Source organism: Papilio machaon, chromosome 1 (genome assembly GCF_912999745.1).
Source record: "Papilio machaon chromosome 1, ilPapMach1.1, whole genome shotgun sequence".
NCBI classification, from domain to species: domain Eukaryota; kingdom Metazoa; phylum Arthropoda; class Insecta; order Lepidoptera; family Papilionidae; genus Papilio; species Papilio machaon.
This window is the reverse complement of record NC_059986.1, coordinates 10,431,117-10,450,598: the sequence shown is the minus strand read 5'-3', so window position 1 is coordinate 10,450,598 and position 19,482 is coordinate 10,431,117. Positions and strand designations below refer to the sequence as shown.

At 34.5% G+C, this 19,482-nt stretch overlaps 1 protein-coding gene across 1 annotated transcript in view; it reads right to left on the bottom strand.

Annotated features, from left to right (window-relative positions):
* Nucleotides 1-19,482, bottom strand: part of LOC106719228 (nephrin) — a 90,507-nt gene that overhangs the window by 54,665 nt on the left and 16,360 nt on the right. The window contains exon 3 of the mRNA XM_045684483.1: nucleotides 10,677-10,812. Coding sequence (XP_045540439.1) covers nucleotides 10,677-10,812 — 136 coding nt within the window. The remainder of the gene's footprint in view (nucleotides 1-10,676; nucleotides 10,813-19,482) is intronic.

The following is a 19,482-nucleotide window of genomic DNA, read 5'->3' as shown; positions in this document are numbered from 1 at the left end:
ACGGCGCTCGAGACATCGCTCTCCTCATCCACGAACATACAATCCTCATCATGGATTAGTTGTGAATGACATATGATCTTATATTATTTGATACTGTTATATCGCCCTATGATGTGTTAAAAATTTATTATTTCAATTATTTCAATTATTGACCAAACATGTACCTACATAAATATCGACTTAATTAATAATACTTTTAATGCAGACTCATGTTTTGGACGATATCAGCTGGAACTAGTAATTGTTTACTATAACAAGAATAAATTTGCTTCTTGCTTACATATTTCATTTAGCCTTCAACGGCTTATGTTAATTCGTACTTAAAACACTTAATTCAAAGGCAGCGTAACAAAGCATTTAATCAGATTATTTAACGCCTCACAACTTTATATCTTTCGCTTTTGTCTAAACAAAGGAAGCGTCTAACTTTATTATGCTTTCTTCGTTGCATAATTAATGAAGTCTGCAGGCTGGCTCACCTTGCGCTTCCGACACGACGAGACGCGACGACACGACGGGACGCGATCGCCTGTGCTACGGCGAGGCTAAATGTTTAGGTCTCTACTCAGTAAACCGTATTATCCAATGCTATCGAAACAAAAAGTCATGATTCTAGTGATATACAGGTTGTTACACTTTTTGTTTGGTGGATGGGATACAACAACGAGTAAACACACTCTAATATACAATTGTAGGCTAAATTAATTTTAACAGAAATAATTTGAAAATTTCCATTTATAAATCAAATCATGGCAATCATTTCATTAATAAAATTACTTACTTTATATTTGATTAGTAAAATAATTACGACGTCGTCGCTGACAAATTCAATAATTGTCAAATGATTTTAATTGTAAACGCAATCAAGTGTTGACTCTCGAAATATCTCGAAATATCGATTGTGCTGTGTGAAAATCTAATATTATTGTGTATTCTAAGTTTTTATATTATATTAATGTAATAATACGTCTGATATATACATAATAATCAAAATAAATAATAGATGACCCGAAAGATCCTTAGGGTTTATTTTGGCAGTAAAAATGAAAAATAGATATTTACAACAACTCATTAAGTTTAAATTTATTACGAATAAAATCTTCAACAAAGTATAAATAGCGCTTGAAATTTCACATAAGATAAGATGTAGAGTAGCTACAACAGGATGGTACGTTGAAGCAAAGAAACACATGATATGGGGAAGTGACAACAAGAACTTTGCTGACGATAAATAGCAGTAAGTTTGTGCCGACACAGGACATGCGACAGCCGACAGGGGGCTATGCTTGTCTCACGACATTCGAGAGACGATATTTCAAACTAACGAACAACAATGCGGATTTACAATTTAATATACAGCTTTAAGTCTATCTTGTTCTATTAAAAAATGAATTCTTGCTCGACAATTATTTTACACTTTCTTAGATTTATTATAACTTAGAAAGTGACATTTTTATGTGCAGATATTTTGCAGCGATAAACCGTTAAGATAATTTATCTGAAAATAAAAATGCAATCAATTCGACCGATAACAATCGCAACGTCATACAAATCGTTGTGAGGTTTCAATGTTGGATGTCATCGTAACATTCGTGTCAACTGTAGACTGTGTGCGTGTTATCATGACACCAAGTAATGTCACGCTTCATTCGTTACGAACAAACATCAAAATATTATACTGTTTATGTGATAAAATATTTGTTGTAACAACATTTATGAGCAGTACGACAACAATGGTTTTTGTAATTGGTATCGGCAACATGTGTGCTGCACTGTACTGTAATGTACTCATACAGAGGTACACTCGCGCACGTAATTACAAGCCTGACAGCAAATGAATTACGTTTTCAATTCTGTCATTGCTTAATTGAATGCCTATCAAATGTGCGTTAGGCGAGACACAGACGTAAACATGCTGTAGCAAATATATATAATTTATTTATTTATTTACAATTTTATTACATAAGAAATCAATTTACATAATAATGACTCATTTAACATCATTTTTTATTGACAAATATGTACGAGTATCATATACTTATAATTAAAAAAAGAACTCAAACAACTTTAACATTTAAAATCGCGGTCAACGGTTAGTAAAGTATGGTAAAAAATTGTGAAATATTATTTTTCTTTGTGAAAACAAAACGCTTTATGTCACAGATAACGTTCATAAAATTGCAGGTAATTTTCAACAAAGAAATAGTGTAGCAATTTCATCCAAGTTGCCTTTTTATGTTAATAGGAACATTTATTAGCAGTAAGATGAAAAATTATTCTTTATTTGTTTCTCAGTATTTTCTTACTTTATTTAATTTTAAGGAAAACTTTGAAAAAAAAAATCAGACATTTACAATTTCACGTATATTAATTAAATCTTAACAACGCTGTTAAACTCATTACGGAATTTACATCAATTACGTAGTAAAACATGATAATTTCAAATGAAGTAATAAATTCCATATGAAATTAGAACCTTATCTTTATTCAAACAGGCGAATAATGATTGGCGGTATGTATAAGAGATTTATGACGTCACCAAACATTTCCTTAAGCATAAAATATACGAAGTAATCCAATTCCATTAATCATCGGGAAAGGAAACGGGAGGCTCGACAACCCGACGTAACCCAGAACGGACCTTGCGAATGAATCAAATAGGTTTCCAACGCATACGTCGTACAAATGTACATACTCGTCTATACACTTAGAAACACATCAATGTGAAGTCAGGCAAAAATTGAAAAAGGAATATCTTACTATCGTACTAATAAATGCGAATGTTTGGATGTTTGTATGAAAGTATCTCCAGAACGGATCAACGATTCTTGATGAAATTTGGCACGGTTGTACAACCTGGTCTGAAAAAACACATAGACAACCTATTAAGTTTTTTTAATGCTGTACGGACAGAGTCGCGGGCGATAGCTAGTATGAAAATAAAATCAATTAAAGCTACGACGATTGTAAACAGCGTTTAATAAAAAAAAGTATAATTTCATAGAATATCATTAATATTATGTTATATCGCGTGTGGAAAAACATGACAGTGTAATTGATAACGCAGTGATGTTATAGTCGTTCTTGTATAATGACAAGTTGTCTAATTAACTTGTAAGTGAATAGTTTGTAATGAAAAGATTTCGACAAAAATTATATAAATTAACCAATGAGAAGGTTACAAGCTTGAAACTTTAAAAGAAAATGGGAAAGTATTTTTTTTAACTAACTGTTGCATAACATTAACAAACGAAAAGAAAATAGAAGTGAAAATAAAATGCACAATTTTGCCGTAAGCTGTCGTTACCGATGCGACGACAGTCAGTTCCCGCGGGAAGTCCGGAACAGTTCGCCGATGAATCTATAATGTTACGAGTTCAAAACGGATGAATCAATATCAAATTGCATTTGCATGAAGCATACCAATGTCTAATGAAATTGTTTTGATAACATCTAATTGTTTTAAGACATAACATGAATAGTTTTGATTAAATTCGTCTCTCTTGCTACATTTATAATATTAATCAAAGATTTTGCAATTCAGAACTGGAATACAAGAAATTTAACTTTTCTTTTCCTTTCGTGTGAAATTATAATGAAAATGTAGAGGCTCAAAGCGGTATTATAAGTTGTAGAGAAAGTCTGCGCGAGTATTCAATATAACTTACGAAAGCGGCAAGAACTAAATATAAAAATGGAATAACCTTAAAGTTTCCTAAGTAAAAAAGTTAATATTTAAAGATGGAGCTTAAAGTTTTCTTACATCTGCGGTGAATGGGAGACGAGAACCTACTTAAAAATAACTTCTTTTACAATACACACGATCACAATACACATGTGTCATCTCAAATTAGACTGTCATATTTTTCGAGTTTTGACTTTTACTGGGAGGTGGCTGATGTGGCTTTTTCCCCACACTGGTGAACTCGCGAACAATAGCAATCTTACTAATATAAATGCGAATGTTTGGATGTACGTTTGTTTGAAGGTATTTCCAGAACGTATAGATGTAGAACATATTCTGGAAGAACACATAGGCTCCTAATTAGGTTAATACCGTACGGACGTAGTCGCGGGGGACAGCTAGTTGTCTTATAAAATAATAACAATGATTACATTGAAATGTATCATTGTGAACGTCGATAAATTAGTATTAATTTGAGATAAGACCGTTATTTAGTTCTATATATCTTCTTATTCGTTTAATGATGTATCAAGTTAAGGATGCAGTGCTATCCTTTGTCACGGTTCCATGTTTTTCTTCTTCTTTTAGACTGTTAATGCAATCATTAAAGGAAACGCAGAAGTACATAAATAACAATATCATAAGAGGAAATTATAAGGCAGAGTAATATTAAAAAAAGAACTATCAATTTAAAGCCCGTACCATTAAAGCAAGTCACGATATCAAGTTACAAAATAACGAAATACAAATTAAAAAGCTTGTAATAAATTTATGTTAAACTGAGCACGCGTGTGATCCGATACGATTTATGTTCCAAGTGTGACGGTGACGTCTAATTTGGTTCGTGTTTGTGTGGCGACGCGACGCGACGCGACGCGACGCGACGTCAGCCACCACAATTTCACGATTCCCAAAGAAGCGTACGATATTGTAACTATACGAATCTTTCTCAATCATGTTGTTTTAAAGAAGTTAATTTGGGAATGCTAATATATTTGTAGAATAGTTCGAATCCAAGAAATACTCTTTAAATACATCAACTGTTCTGTATAGTTGTTAAAATTATAAATATTGGGAAAGTAAAGCTTTGAAGATAAAAACATATCATAATATTTTAATAGAAAATTGTAAATCATTATAAAATATTTAGGTTATATCTACTTATACGGATCTGGTGCAGCAGCTCGTATATAAATTTTATAAAAACAAGTCTTTTGATAAACTTAGAAATTGTTCTTGTATGTTTAATTGACTAATTAAAGAAATCTACGTAGATTTAAAAGTTTTCGGTTGCTCTATCAAATATAATACATACTATATTGTAAGTAATATCTTATTCAGTCTATTAGTATCGTTGTTTACTGGTATTCATATGTAACTATAAACAATAAACAGAATTATTTATTAAGGAAATAATAAAAATTAGTAAAGTGACACGAAGGTACGTATATCAGGATACAGTAACATGTAATTTTCTACAAGGAAAAAACAATAAATGTTTGGGGTCCATATTGTCTTTTATGTTAATGTACACATAAATAACAAGATACTAGAATTCTTTGTAATTTATACGTGTAATTGTTCTTTTTATGTAAATGTTCCTTTTTGTTGAGAATGTACATTTTGTTTTTTACGGTCCTAAATATTTATAAAAAGTTCTTTGCTAATTTTCATCGTGTTTGATATAAAGTCACTCATATAATACGGCTTTTAGAGAAAGTTAAATACGACAAAGTTAACAAACTTAAATGCCGTTTAACAGTGGTAGATCGGGCAACAACAATAATCGGCCGGTGAAATACCACGACCACACAGAAGACAGACATGAAATGGAAGCCATTCCGCGTTTCGTCTGTTGAATGTGCTTGCCGTGCTTGAAATTGTGAAGACCTAATTTTAGTCCACGTTCCCTTCCCACCCTTTTATTATAGATAAATTATGGGTAGGCGAAGTGGATCTGGCGTAGGAGGAGACGGATAGGAAGGGAAAATATCTTATTTCTGTGCGTCCCCTCATCCGATGCAGATGCCGATGGGCAGCGGACGGCTGTCCATGTTTGGCAAATTCAGTTGGCCGCACGTTCGTTTGCCACCTTGTAAAATAAAAAAATAATGCCAAATGAAATTTTGATATCTAAGTGGGAAGTTTTATTGGAAATACAACTTTAAAGAATCATAAACATAAAAATCAATTTACAAAAATTGTATTGCTTGACTCATTCACACGTGATGTTTTCCCACACGTAGAATAGAAATTAACATCTTTATTTAACTTTCATTAGTAAGCAAGTTTATTAACACATTACATTCTCCTGACAGCGAATTCTAATTATATAATTATACAAAAATAAATATATAATTATACAACGCAAAAATGATAATATTCGTACAACACACTCAAACAACATGCTTCATTAAAATTATATTTGGAAAAATATGCGTGCATTCTTGACGTGGAACGGAAATCTTGCGTCAACATACGTGAAAAATATGTTGAAGATATTTACTGAGCTCTAATCACATATACATTTAATTATATAATAAGTTAAAAATATCACAAGCTCAGAACTTATGAAGTTATAACTTAACTTATAGTTGTCGCCGCGACTCTGTACGCACGCATTTAAAATAATCTAATAGGGGTATGAAAAATAGATAGTAGCCGATTCTCAAACCTACTAAATGTGCAGACAAAATTTCATAAAAATCGGTCAAGCCGTTTCGGAGGAATATGGTAACTAACATTATGACACGAAAATTTTATATACGAGTATAAGATAAGAATTAACATAACCTAAAAAACATTGTCTTTGTCAAAAGTAATGTTTTATGTAAACGTTTCAATAACGTGAATTTACGATAAGTGGGTATGTATTCTTTGAAAAACAAAACTGTTTCTTCTTACATTTATTATTTTGATACGGAGTGCTTATAATGTTTATACATATTAAGGCATAATAAAGTGTTGCTTTAGGAAAAATTAATGTGCGTAATAAAAGTGATTTAGGAGGCGTAATAGAGATCCATCAAGTGTTTGCTCGCGTGTCATTAGTTTTGTCTAACTTTATGCGATAGGCGGCTGGAGGGCGGGGGGCGGGCGGCGCGGCAGGCAGGGGACATGGGGCAGGCGAACTGTTGCCAGGGAAGAATATTATCATGCTAAGCGTTGAAATGATCACTAATTTTTTTTTTAATAAAAATATAAGGATTGTTGTAACTGCTATAACTAAGTTCATAACTACGTGCGGCTCGAAATCACAAAGGGAAAGATTAATATGGCATGCGGTGAACAACACGAATAGCAGGTAAACCGTATCAATCATTCGGCATAACATAACCGACATTTCCTACGAGTGCTCAAAGTTCATTCCGCGCAACCTTGGTGCTGCTCGCGCCCGATTAATCACAGCGCCCCCCGCACCCCGCATCCCGCACCCCCCAACCCTGCTACCACCGCGCCCTCTAGCCCTAGCCCTCGGAAATCACAACAAATAATAATCAAGCAATATTTGTAACAGGGACAGATATTTCACTTCCACTGCAAAACAAATCGACTCTGCTCGGAGACGCATGCGGCGAACTGAAAATAATTTTTTTCTGCTTTATTTTATTTTCATAACAGCCTTTATTTTGTTATCGCTGTGAACACTATCTAGGTGTATACATCGACATACACTTTGAAAAATTATATCAATTGTTTCGGGGTAAAAGTATAATAAATCATTTCAACAGTCACAACACAACAGTAAATTGAAAAATATTATAAGCCACGAACATACAGAATAAAAAATTTGCTTGTTTAATCAAATTCACACAAATAAAATAAAATGTAAATAATCCGATTTCCGTGATTTACTGCAAGTAATACCCTTGTATTAATAAAACCATTTATCTATTTAGAGAAATCCGTGTTAGGGGAAACCGTGGTCCTTAAAGCATAATTAATAGTCTAAAGGATTAATGGTAACCTTCGTCCCTGAATTGATGCGGGTTAGATTAACGTGCTGCTGGATACTGCTCGCTGCTGTCTACCTCTGAATTATAAAACAATGGAGAGCGCGCGAGACAGATTCTTTAATCGCTGCCGAGTCCGAGTACACCCCTCTCCTATTCCCGCTACTGCGGCGATACAGGAATCTAATGCGGGGTGAATTTCGTATTTATCAAATGTGGAAGTCGTGCCCTTGAATACATACTCGACATTTAGACGTTAATGTAACCTTATCCACAAATGTTCACAAATACTGCCGAATACAGTTAACAAAATTTTATATACAAAATTTCGTAACAGCTTTAATTGATTAATGTCTGGAATTAACATATTATCATCTGTAAATAAGGATTCAGCGTTGAAAATGAGTTACGAAATCTAAAAAGTTGGCTGCCATTTCAGGAAATATATTAAATTTATTTGAAACATGTGTCCAAATGGCTCCATTTATCGTCGTTCCCGACATGTGCTCGGTCACTTCCCAACTTCGCCAACTCATTACGACCCCGCCCCGTACCCCGCACTACCCCGAGCTCAAGCGCTCCCTAAATATTCTAAACGGTCCGCAACATCAAATCGCTTATTTGGTCTAACAAAGCCGGTGCCGTGCCCGTGTACCGCAGTAAATCCAGCGGTGGGATAAAACAGTGCGCAGTACTCCAATGTCAGGAGCGTCATCCTCTGCCGACTGTAATCCTGACGATGAAATATTGCGTCCCTCCGGCGACACTGTTTGAGGATTAGAAATTACTTCGCGCGTAAATAACAAGTAGATTGATGATTCCACTTAATTTAACGATTCCATGTCCTTGGAGAATTTCGCTATAAAAATATCGTAAGCACAAAAGTTAGTGTCATCCATCAAAGCGATCGCCGTCGCCGTCGCCGTGAATGTGTAGACACGTCTATAGTGATATCTTTATAGCATACGCTTAAATATTTAAATATTTTTTTAAATAATGTGACGTCAGAAATAGTTGTCATCATTATGCTGACGAAAGCAACATTCAGATTTTTAATTATGACTTACTTTTCAACATAACTTTCTACAGCACTACAGAAGGAATTAACAATATCACAAAACACGTCGTGACATGGGTAAGAATTTATTTTGCGGAAAACAAATATTCGGAGCCGGAACAACGTAAACATTATTACTAAGAGCGAAGCGCTGTTATGTTCGAGCGGCGCAAATTCAGCACAAAACACAATAGCATTGCCCAAAAGAGCAGCGCTTCTCTTCGCCCGCCGCTGTCATGGTTCTAATTAACAGTGTTCTATTCACTACAATTCGGATGTTTGGAACAAAATCTTACCTGTCATAATATGATATAGAACGTATAGGTATTGTAAAGTATCTAATATTGGGAACGTATCGATTGTTAGAACATGAATTAACATTTAAGTGTGAAAATATAATATTTTAAGTTAAACGTTTTTAGAATTATTATTATGGCTAGGGAATACTCCACAATACTACCTAGCTGTAATTGACTTGCAAGATGAGAAAATAAACCAACTTAATTGTCTTAAATTAGTCATTTGTAGAATGAAAAGGAAAGACGTAAGAGTTGACGTTCATTAAAACACATCCGTGTAATTGTGAATTCTATTCAAGACGGCAGGTTTTGCGTCGCGCGTCACCGCTGAAAGATTTATGTGTGTACGGCGCAACTTGCCCGCTCTATGCCTGCCCGCCCGTCCTCCTGCCCGCCTGCTTACCAGCCCGCTCGCTCCACACAATTAGCGCGCGCGAGAATTAGAAGAAGCGTGAATAAACCAGCTGACAAGTACACCTTCACACTTCTTATAATTGTACCTTTTATTACAGGAATTGTAAGAATACTAACTGTGCGCACACTTGTCTATATCATTTAGTTTTTTTATAGCAACATGTGAATTATATTACTGATCGAGGTCATGATGTATTTAAAATGAATATTAGGATTTTTACGATTAATATAATATCTTGTTAGAAAGTAAAATACGATAGGCGGATTCCGATTTTCGGATGGTACAGAATCTTTTCGCGAAGAGCCTCTATATCGGAGGAATATAATGTTTACGCACGATCCAATAAACCTAATCCTTCGCGAATGGGATATTCAAATAGCACAATCACGTGACTCCGGGCGGAGTTTATTTTGTGCCTATCCGAGCAGCCAGAACCGCTTTGCGCCGGTTTAATCAGGTTCTGTGATTGCATCGCTACGTCTTTTCCAATTAAACTTACGACACGACCTGAACATTTAAATTAGCTCCAGCACCTTCAGTAGACAACTCTCCCGGCTGCCACGAGTGTAGTTCACATTGAAATGACTCCGTGCATGAACTGAAGTTGTTATTAAAGTAGAGCTAACAAGTTTTATAAGCTGGTTCAGTAAATAAAGTGCGACTTTGAACTAATTACCTCCTCACACGGAGCCTCGAGCTTAGTGCACTGGCATATTAAAACGTTAACGTATACATATATCGAAATGGATTTCAGTAGGTACATAAAAATCTTTGAAACGACTTTAAAATCTCAAGGAATCATATCCTACTAATCTTAGTATTATTATAAATGCAAATATTTGGATGGATGGATGGATGTTTGATTGAAGGTATCTCCGGAACGGTTCCACGGATCTTGATTAAATTTGCCACAGATGTAGAGAATAGTCTGAAAGAACACATAGGCTTCTAATAAAGTTTTTTTAAATCAGCGCGGACGGCGTCACGGGCGACAGCTAGTTTTAAATAAATGAATAATATTACTATAGAAAAATTGTGGTAATTTAAAAATACATTTCTTTAATCGTTTAATTTCGTTTCAGCTAAAATGTTTAAACCTTTCAAGAAAATAGCATTAGAACTCGTGGCCCGCAGCAGTATTTTAAAAAAGCTTGTAAAGTTATTTGCTAAAAAAGTAACCGATAAATGTAAAATTACATAGAAATAGACAGTTGTTATTCAATATTACATTATAAAGTTATACGTATATATTAAAGTAAGAGCTTACCTGTAAAGAGGAATGCCGGCGTCGTCCCTGAACCAGAAGACCATGTAGACCTTGTCGTTGGCAGCGGTGCCGAGGTCGCAGGGGAACTGCGCCACCATGCCCTCCACCGCCTGCACGTCCACAGTCCTCACGCCAGCTGCACACAAATGCCACGTTCACACATTAACATACAATTACATCATGATTTAATAACCCTTTTACAATGGTGAACCTAACATAAGAATAAAGGCACAAAACTTATGAGTTTGATCCGCCGCAGAATCCATTCTTTTTCTCTTACTTTAAAGACATTATTTGCATTTGCATCTTGGCGTGATCATCTAACTAATGTAATACCAAATTTGCTAAGAGTATTTAAATTTTTTAGTACAATATCTTAAATCGTAAGACGTACGGTCTACAATCATTTCAAAAGCTCTCTGCGAGTTATATGAACGATAACTTGCGATGACTTCCAGCCATATCCCTTGAGGAGCCATTAGAGCGATAAAGTGGTGCGGAAGTCGCCTTTCGAAGGCAACCTCGTGACTTGGTAGGTTCGGGTCGCACACTTCCGTTCAACCTAAAGTCCAAAGTTGTTGCTTGTCCATTTATTTCAACGCTAGTATTTATAATATCATATCTTCATATTAATATATATAGAACGTAATCTTCAAAACGGGTAAACGAATTTCAATTAAATTTGGCACAGATGTAGAATATAGTCGCTTAATAAAGTGTTACGTTACTTTACAGAAAACGCGCCAAATACATGTCTAATTGCACATCATAAAGTTAAAAAACTTAATTTTATTTTATTCGTAAAAGTAACTAATATGAATCGGATTAATTTAAAAAAGGTAAAGGACAATTGATCCCCGGCTAGCAATAAATCAGGCGGGCTTATTGGAGCGCGTGCGGCCGCGACTGTTCACATTTAAATTGTATTGGCAGTTATAACGCTACCGTATTAAAATAGCAAATACTTAATTTACGTGCCTTTACCAGGATGGAATAATATTTAATATATCTACTGAATAAAACATCTTACAACTTGTACAAACAACATTATATTTCAACGCCTTTTCATTTGCTAGCTATAAATTGTCTTTCAAATTTGTACCATAATGTTTGGCGTTGTGGGGTTATCCGTTATAGTGTTATTTTTATGTAATCAAGAGAAGTAGCAAACGAAGCAGGCGATTGTATTGTAAACAGAATCATTAAAGAGCTTAAATGAAGCGTGGTCGGCGCGCCACTTAGGAAATTGGGGCATCTGCTTTTGTTGATCATAATGGTGGAGGGCGCATTGTGTTGATGATAATTAAAATATAAAAGAGAAAATTATTCTTATAACCGCTACGGAATTGCTACTATTATTATTGAAAAGATTTATGACTCTTGATAATCACTCTCCTTGTTTTATAATAACAAATTTGAAGGCCAACTCTGATGACTGTGGAATAATATTAAAATTGAAAAACAGAATATCATGTTCATGTTGATAGTTGAAAAGGGAAAACATTTAATTTTGATATGTAAATATGAATAAGTAAATCAATTTATATATAACGTAAGTAAGCACAATAAAATAAAGGACCAAGGTGAGAACCCTGGGGTACCCTGTACGCTTATGGTGACAGCAACAGAACGATTTGTTAAGTAAGACTGTATCCACCTCAGAAGATCTCCGTGGATTCCTAGCTGAAGCTTGTTTAATATGATAGTATAATCTATACGATCAAATGCTTTTTCAAAGTCTGAGTAGATAATATCAATAATCAATACCGTTTAAATAGTAATCTCAAAATAACAACTACCGTGATGTCAACAAAACATACTGATTTTGTTAAACACTTTGTTTTTTAGTAGGCTACATTTTGTTGTAAAGAAGTAATTCCGTTAGTTTGCGAAGCACTAAATCAAAATAACAAAAAACCGATCAATTAATAACAAGTATTTATGTACAGATATAATCCACTTACATTGTATTGTAACTGTATGTAAAGTGGATAATAATAAAGTTGTATACTTTAGGTTTAGGTGATTAAGCAATATACATAGATGGAAACAGGTTAGTCAGTACATGCGACCATTCATGTTTGTTAGGCCCTAATTAATTAGACTTGGGTCCACGGAGCGAGACGCCCTTTGCCCCTCTGACCTCCATTCAAGTGTCAAGCGCTCGTGCAAATTACACCGTCATTTCACAACAAATTACTATGTTGTAAAAATATACGTTAATAAGAAATTAAACATTTTTGGTGAAATGTGGACGAATTGTTTTAGATTCAAATATATTGTTTTTAATCAAAAGTTACAAAATATATAAATGTTAACGGTTGAAGTGAGATAAAAATGAACTCGTTTCGCGGTAATTTTCTACACATCAGTAATTGAATGAATGTTTGTAAAAGAAAAGATATCAAAGGAATTTCTAGTTGTTCCAGGAACGCTATGAGAAATATTTAAAGCAATATTCTTTTTCTTTACTCTGTACATCGTCTAAAATACATTCTATAAAATTATATTATCCTTTTTATTGTCGATTGAGGTACTAAATAAATTTTAATTAAAATTAATAATTTTAATAAAAAAAACATTCAAACTTTTTACATGTTTTAGTACATGTCATAAACTGCAAAATTAAATACTTTCTAGCTTTGAACATCTAGTATATTAGTTCATTGTGCCTTGATTAATTAACATAACTACTGTACAATGATTAAGTGTTAACACTATTCAGAGCAGAGATCAGATCTATCGCAGCTGTTGTAATTGGTGCTTAACACTTAGAATGCAGGTATGAAGCACTTATTCGCTTTTGTCTTGAAGATTTCTCACAAAGCTAAGTCATAATCGACCTCTGCTCTGAGCGAGTGAAATGACGTAAATTAGCAGCAAATTGCAGGCTCTCAGACGACACCCACTCCGCCGCCCTACGCCGCCCTCCGCCGCCCTCCGCCGCCCTCTGCCGTGGCTCGCGACGAGTGTCACATCATTGCGAGAGGTAATTCCTATCATTAAAGTTTCCAAAGTGTACTTCACCACATACTTTATGTCTCATGCAAAGAGCAGGTCGACATTGTGCTCAGTTTCGCCTCATTATGATGCATATTTACTACGAGTAAGAAAATTAATGCGTGCTGCTATGTATCCACACGGATGTTAGAGATTTTCAAAATGATGTGTTAATTATTACCAGTTACTTGTGATGCGGCAATGTTATAAGTCATTACGTGACAGCGGCGATACATGCCGTTATCATGGCGATGTCACTGACAGCGACAGTAGTGTCCCCTCTCTCACTTTCATGGTAATTGTAAGAAAATGATAAGCCCTGAATAACAACAAACAAATACTATTGATCGAATGATTTGTTTGTTCATGTAACCTCAATTTCTATCATAGGTACCTACGTTTCTAATGGGTTGAATTGTGAAGATAAATGTATTCATCTTATTTTTAGACTGTTTGCTTACGGTTGTTATGATTTAACGTAATTTTATAAATCTTACAGTTGTTAATAGTTACACATTAATTTCGTAGTAATATTCGTACAAAGTACACGTAAAGTGTACTAACGAGATGAAGAACATAGTACATATGTACTAGATGTTATGTATATACATAGATCAAGGTATTAATGACACAGTAAATAGGATGACAAAGTAAAGGAAACCAATCGGCATCCGGTCCTTGGTGCCCGGTACCTAGTGCGCGGTTGCCCGCCTCGCCACGGCTTTGATTCAGTACTTGTAAAGAGGACAAGGGATAGGACGCATATGCTCATAACAAGTGGCGTTGGCTTATGTAACAGAATCCTTCTCTTTTCTTTTATGTTGGTAGTAACAAATACTTGTAGTAACGTTTCAACTTGTCATCCGTATTTTTTAATTGATATGCGAGATTTCACTGTAATGTCCAAAACTTCAAAATGCGAAAATCTAAGTGACTTGCAATTATAACCATCCACAGAAAGAGTAAAAGTAACAAGATAAAGTCGTTTGGTTAAAAAAAATATCCATAGTAGGTATAATATTGGCACTGCGCAGCGGAAACTCGTCAATGTGACGTAGCCGGAGTGCGGTACAATAGCACCAGTCTATCAGGCTGATTGACGCTGCGTCGCGTAGCTTCGTGCCAAAACGAAGAAAAATATGGCTTTGGAGGTTTTATTAAGATTGATAGACGACAGCGACGAGCCGCGCCCGATCAACTTTGCATTATATAAATATGGACACATCGATTATAATTTAGGAATAAATAACATTTGCAAACAGACCGATTAAGGTTGGCGATGATATTTTGTTTTTTTTATGCAAAGAAAATATATTTTCGGAAATGTTTGAATAACTGACAAGGGGAAGTCTATAGCTAGGTCGAACGGAAAGGTATCGCTATGAACTAGGCATTTTGCTGTTTTGCCTTTCAGACAATGAAAACGTCATCCTATATCACAAATTTTATACTTTTTTCAAGTTACAGTTTTTCTTTTCAACGTAATGAATTTGAAGATTCCTTTTTTGTAAATTTAGCTATGTTTAAAGGTGACAGTTGTAACAGAGATTTCACGAAGTCGAGAAATATTTTTAGCTGCTGTTGAATAATTTATATTTATCTCGATTCAAACTTAAATAGAATAAGTAAATCAATTATTTTGATTTTCCTAATGTAATTATTCAACAGTCCGTAATTATTGAGACCTAATTAGATAATTGTGATTAATTTTTAAATAAGGAACTGAAAAGAAAACCATCCGACTAAAAGCAAAGCGAAATTGGAACAGTTCTTTTAGTTATTCTGTTTTCCTTTTCAGTTAGTTTTGCCATCGAGCGCCTCGTAGAGGAAAGCAATTAGGAATCTCTTGAAACGTTAAAACTTTATAAGTCAACAGAGGAGAAGATATAGTGGGGATTCAGGTCAGGTGGACGAAGATCGAGGATTTTATTTACAATTTCATGATCAAATAACTCCGTAATATAAAGGTGTACTTCGATCTACCAAAATATTCACTTGCATCTTTACATTTTTTCTAAACATTATATAGTTTGAATTTAAAGTTAAAATTGTTTGTTGTCAGTTGCATAGCATATTGCCGATTTATAGGAAAATGCGTGTGTGCGCGGGAGAAGCCGCCCTAATTAATAGGCCCCGCCGCCGCCGGCCGCGCTGTTCTGCAGTCCGGCCTTCGTTGTTCAATTATTCCGGCGACAAGTGATTTGACATCAAAGGCTCAACCGCTGCATTTACTCCAATTATCTCTCGCAATCAGGTTCGCGCTCCACCGCTGCGCTGGAGCTCTGTTATTTCCTTATCATTATCACAGCCATAAATTAACCTTAAATTCGTTTCCCGGCAAAATAATATATGTTCTAGAAACATTTTTGCTTATCCAAGGTATTTAAATTAATTCAAAGATCGACAACTACGATCGAAAAACAAAATTTTTATACTTTGTTTCACACTAATTAATTGAAATAATATTTGGATCGATCTTAAAGTTTAAATATGGATTTCGGCTGTTTTAAAGCACAACGCACTTTTATATCTTACTAATATTATAAATGCAAATGTTTGGATGGATGGATGGATGGATGATGTATGTTTAAAGGTATTTCAAAAACGGCTCAACGGATCTCGATGAAATTTGTCATCGATGTATATCATAGTCTGAAAGAACACTTAGGCTACTTATTATGTTTGTTTTTTAATTCCGCTCGGACGGAGTCGCGGGCGACAGCTAGTCTTGAATAAAGCAAGAACTTGTCACGAGTGTATTTATATGTCTAATGATGTCTGTGTGTAGATCAGATAAAGCGTACCGACCCTGCGTTAGCTAATGGACTAGTTATTTAGTATAGTTGATCAGCACGTGACCTCGTTAAATGACTATCACCATATTATTTCTCTATCACACAAAATGTTGTGATAACATGAATAGTAAATGAAAAATTAGATATAATGAGAGATATGTCAAAGTACTCACATCAAATGGTAATTTTCCGTCTTAACAATAGAAAGAGTTCAACAATTTAACATTGACCCGATTTTGTCCCTTCACTTTAACATTCCAAAAGCGTAACACGAAATTTAATCAAAATAACTTTCTCCCAAATAACAACTTCAAAGAGGCCATTATCTGTACATAAATTACACAAGTAGGGAACTTAAATATGTATGGGATGGGGTTGTTATTACTTATTCAGGGTTGAATGAATTAATTCTCTCAGCCCTGTCACTGTTGCTTCGAATATTAGGTTATGAAATCATCGCATAAAGGCAAGGATTTGCAAAAAGCGCTTGTTATCCCACGCCGCGCCGCGCCGGCTAAATGAATGACATGTGTCGTGTATTTCATGAAATATTTCAACTCAATTTATATCTTAATTTAAGTCGTCAGGAAAGTATAATATTAATATCAACTAAATAGGTTTGGAAGCTTTTTATATTTAGATAAATAGATTATATTAAAAATTTAAAGTTATGTCACATAATTGAGGTAAATTTTGGATGTTTGTTTTTTATTTTTCGTAGGTTTTTAACGTTTGGTGTTATTTGTACGAGGTATGAATTTGAGTGCCTTAATTGTCACAATTATACATGTACTATGCTTTGATTAAACAGTTTCATGTTATAAATATATTTTCTTTATAACAGACAAAAAATACATTGGCATTACGACGGTCAAATAAAACTCCGCGTTCCCACGTTAAGTATAACGTTGGGATATTTTTGATATAAATGTCAATACATATTAGAGAGTAGACTTTTGGCAATATTACGTTACGGCTTCTCAAATATTCCGACAGTTTCTCGTTTGTATTGATTGAATTTCTCAAAAGATATCAAATGCGAATCCAAGATACCACAAAAGGGAAACAATAAATATAATGTAATTATATACTCGGAAAAATCATAACTTTAAGAGAAAAAATTTAAAAAATTTATAAGTAATAAAAATGTAACTTGTTAAACGTAGCCAAATATATAAAAGTAATTAAATATTGTATAAGTAATTAGATAAAAGTAAAATTATAACATAAGAACTAATATAAACAAGATAAAACATAAAGTCTCATAAGATCTCTGACCAATACTTATCAGAGGTAAAATGGAATATAAAAATATATATAATGTAATTATGCCTAATATAATGCAATTTAGCTTCAAAAGGTCACAAGTATTTATTTCAGCCAACAAAAAAAATTAATTGTAAAATTATAGACCAGCAAAATTATGTCACACACTTTTATTCCGCAATATGAATACTTCTCGAAAACAAACGTAAATCGCAAAGTGCTTAATCATTTAAAGTCCATACTCTAGAATTTCAATTAAACATGAAACTATTTTCAGGTAACATGTCTGGGCTAAGATGAGTGAGTAGTGAAGTGATAATTAATAGAGAAGCGTTGTTGTCGCGACGGCGTTTCATTATCTCGACAGGTGAGGTGACATCACAGCTTTGAGCGCCGACGTCACAACAATTATTGCTATAAATTGAACTTTGACGACGGTTGACGTCCCTCGCGTAGTATACCTATAATAAACACTAGTAACATTGGTTTTCACTGATTTATATTTATAATGTTAAAAAAATTGCTTGTGTAACATGGGATGTGCGTAAGGATGTAGTTAATTCAGATATACAGTAAGTAGAATTAATTTAAAATTACTCAAATTATTATTGAGTACCAAGTATTTTTTTTATTACGCAATATATAGGAAGAATCTGTACAAAGTATTAAATTTGAAAACAGCAAAAAAAAAGTTTACGCAAGCTTATGCAAGCCGCATAACTGTGGATTTGCAATCTTACAAAAATACGTTGACAAGGTCCTTTCTTTCTTCTTGAAGAAATCGCAATGGTATGTTTAAAATGCAAACGTAGCCTGTTTTGTCATATGTAAGTGCGTCTAACTTATACTATACACTGACCACGAGTGAGCGTCGGGCCGCGTCCGCGAAACAATACCAGTCCCACTCACCCTCATAAAGGGCCCCCGATAGGCTCAAAACTCGTCGGTGCCGACACCAGATATACTCGTATATACGTGAGTGTTTTAGCTGTTCCTATATAAGTTAATGATAATGTTTCACGAAAGTTTGAATAATTTAGTAAGTGCGTCTGTTTATAAATTACAACTTTTGTTAAAAATACTAGCAATATATTATAATATACATGGACAAGGCTAATAGAAAAAGATCAAACAGTCAAGTTGTAAGGTTTAATAAGCGCGTAAGAACATTGGTATCGAATCTATGAACGTAGAGCAGAACTTATAATTGTCATCCGGGGCAATGCGCCGGCCGGAGCTCTCCGCGATATCATGATTTGTTGGGAGTTTATAAAAGATGGCCATTCTATCGTAAAATATAACGATCTCCGAATATGAAAATAAAATTTATTTGAATGAAGCACACGCTTTGTGACCTCGGCGCGGCTCCCATTCGTTCCGATAAGGACATGCAAATTGGTGAAGCGAATAAAAGTCTCCCGACAATGTTCTCCGTTATTATTTATGGAAATAGAGTCGAATCTCGACCGTGCCGCCGCCGAGCCGCCGCCGCGCCACCGCCGCACCGGGCCCGGGGTCGTCTCATATTTTTCTTTCGAAAAATAAAATACTTCGATGCGACACGCATTTGTCATGCAAATTTATTCAATCCCTTTTAGCGTTCTCTTTAAACCGATAGTGATTTGTAACAGAATATTGATTCGCTGAATGAATAATTTTTTATCAGAGAGAACCGTTCAATTTATTTGTTAATGTGTATTTTTCGTGTTGTTAGTCATTTATCAATAAAAGAGAAACGAGAACAC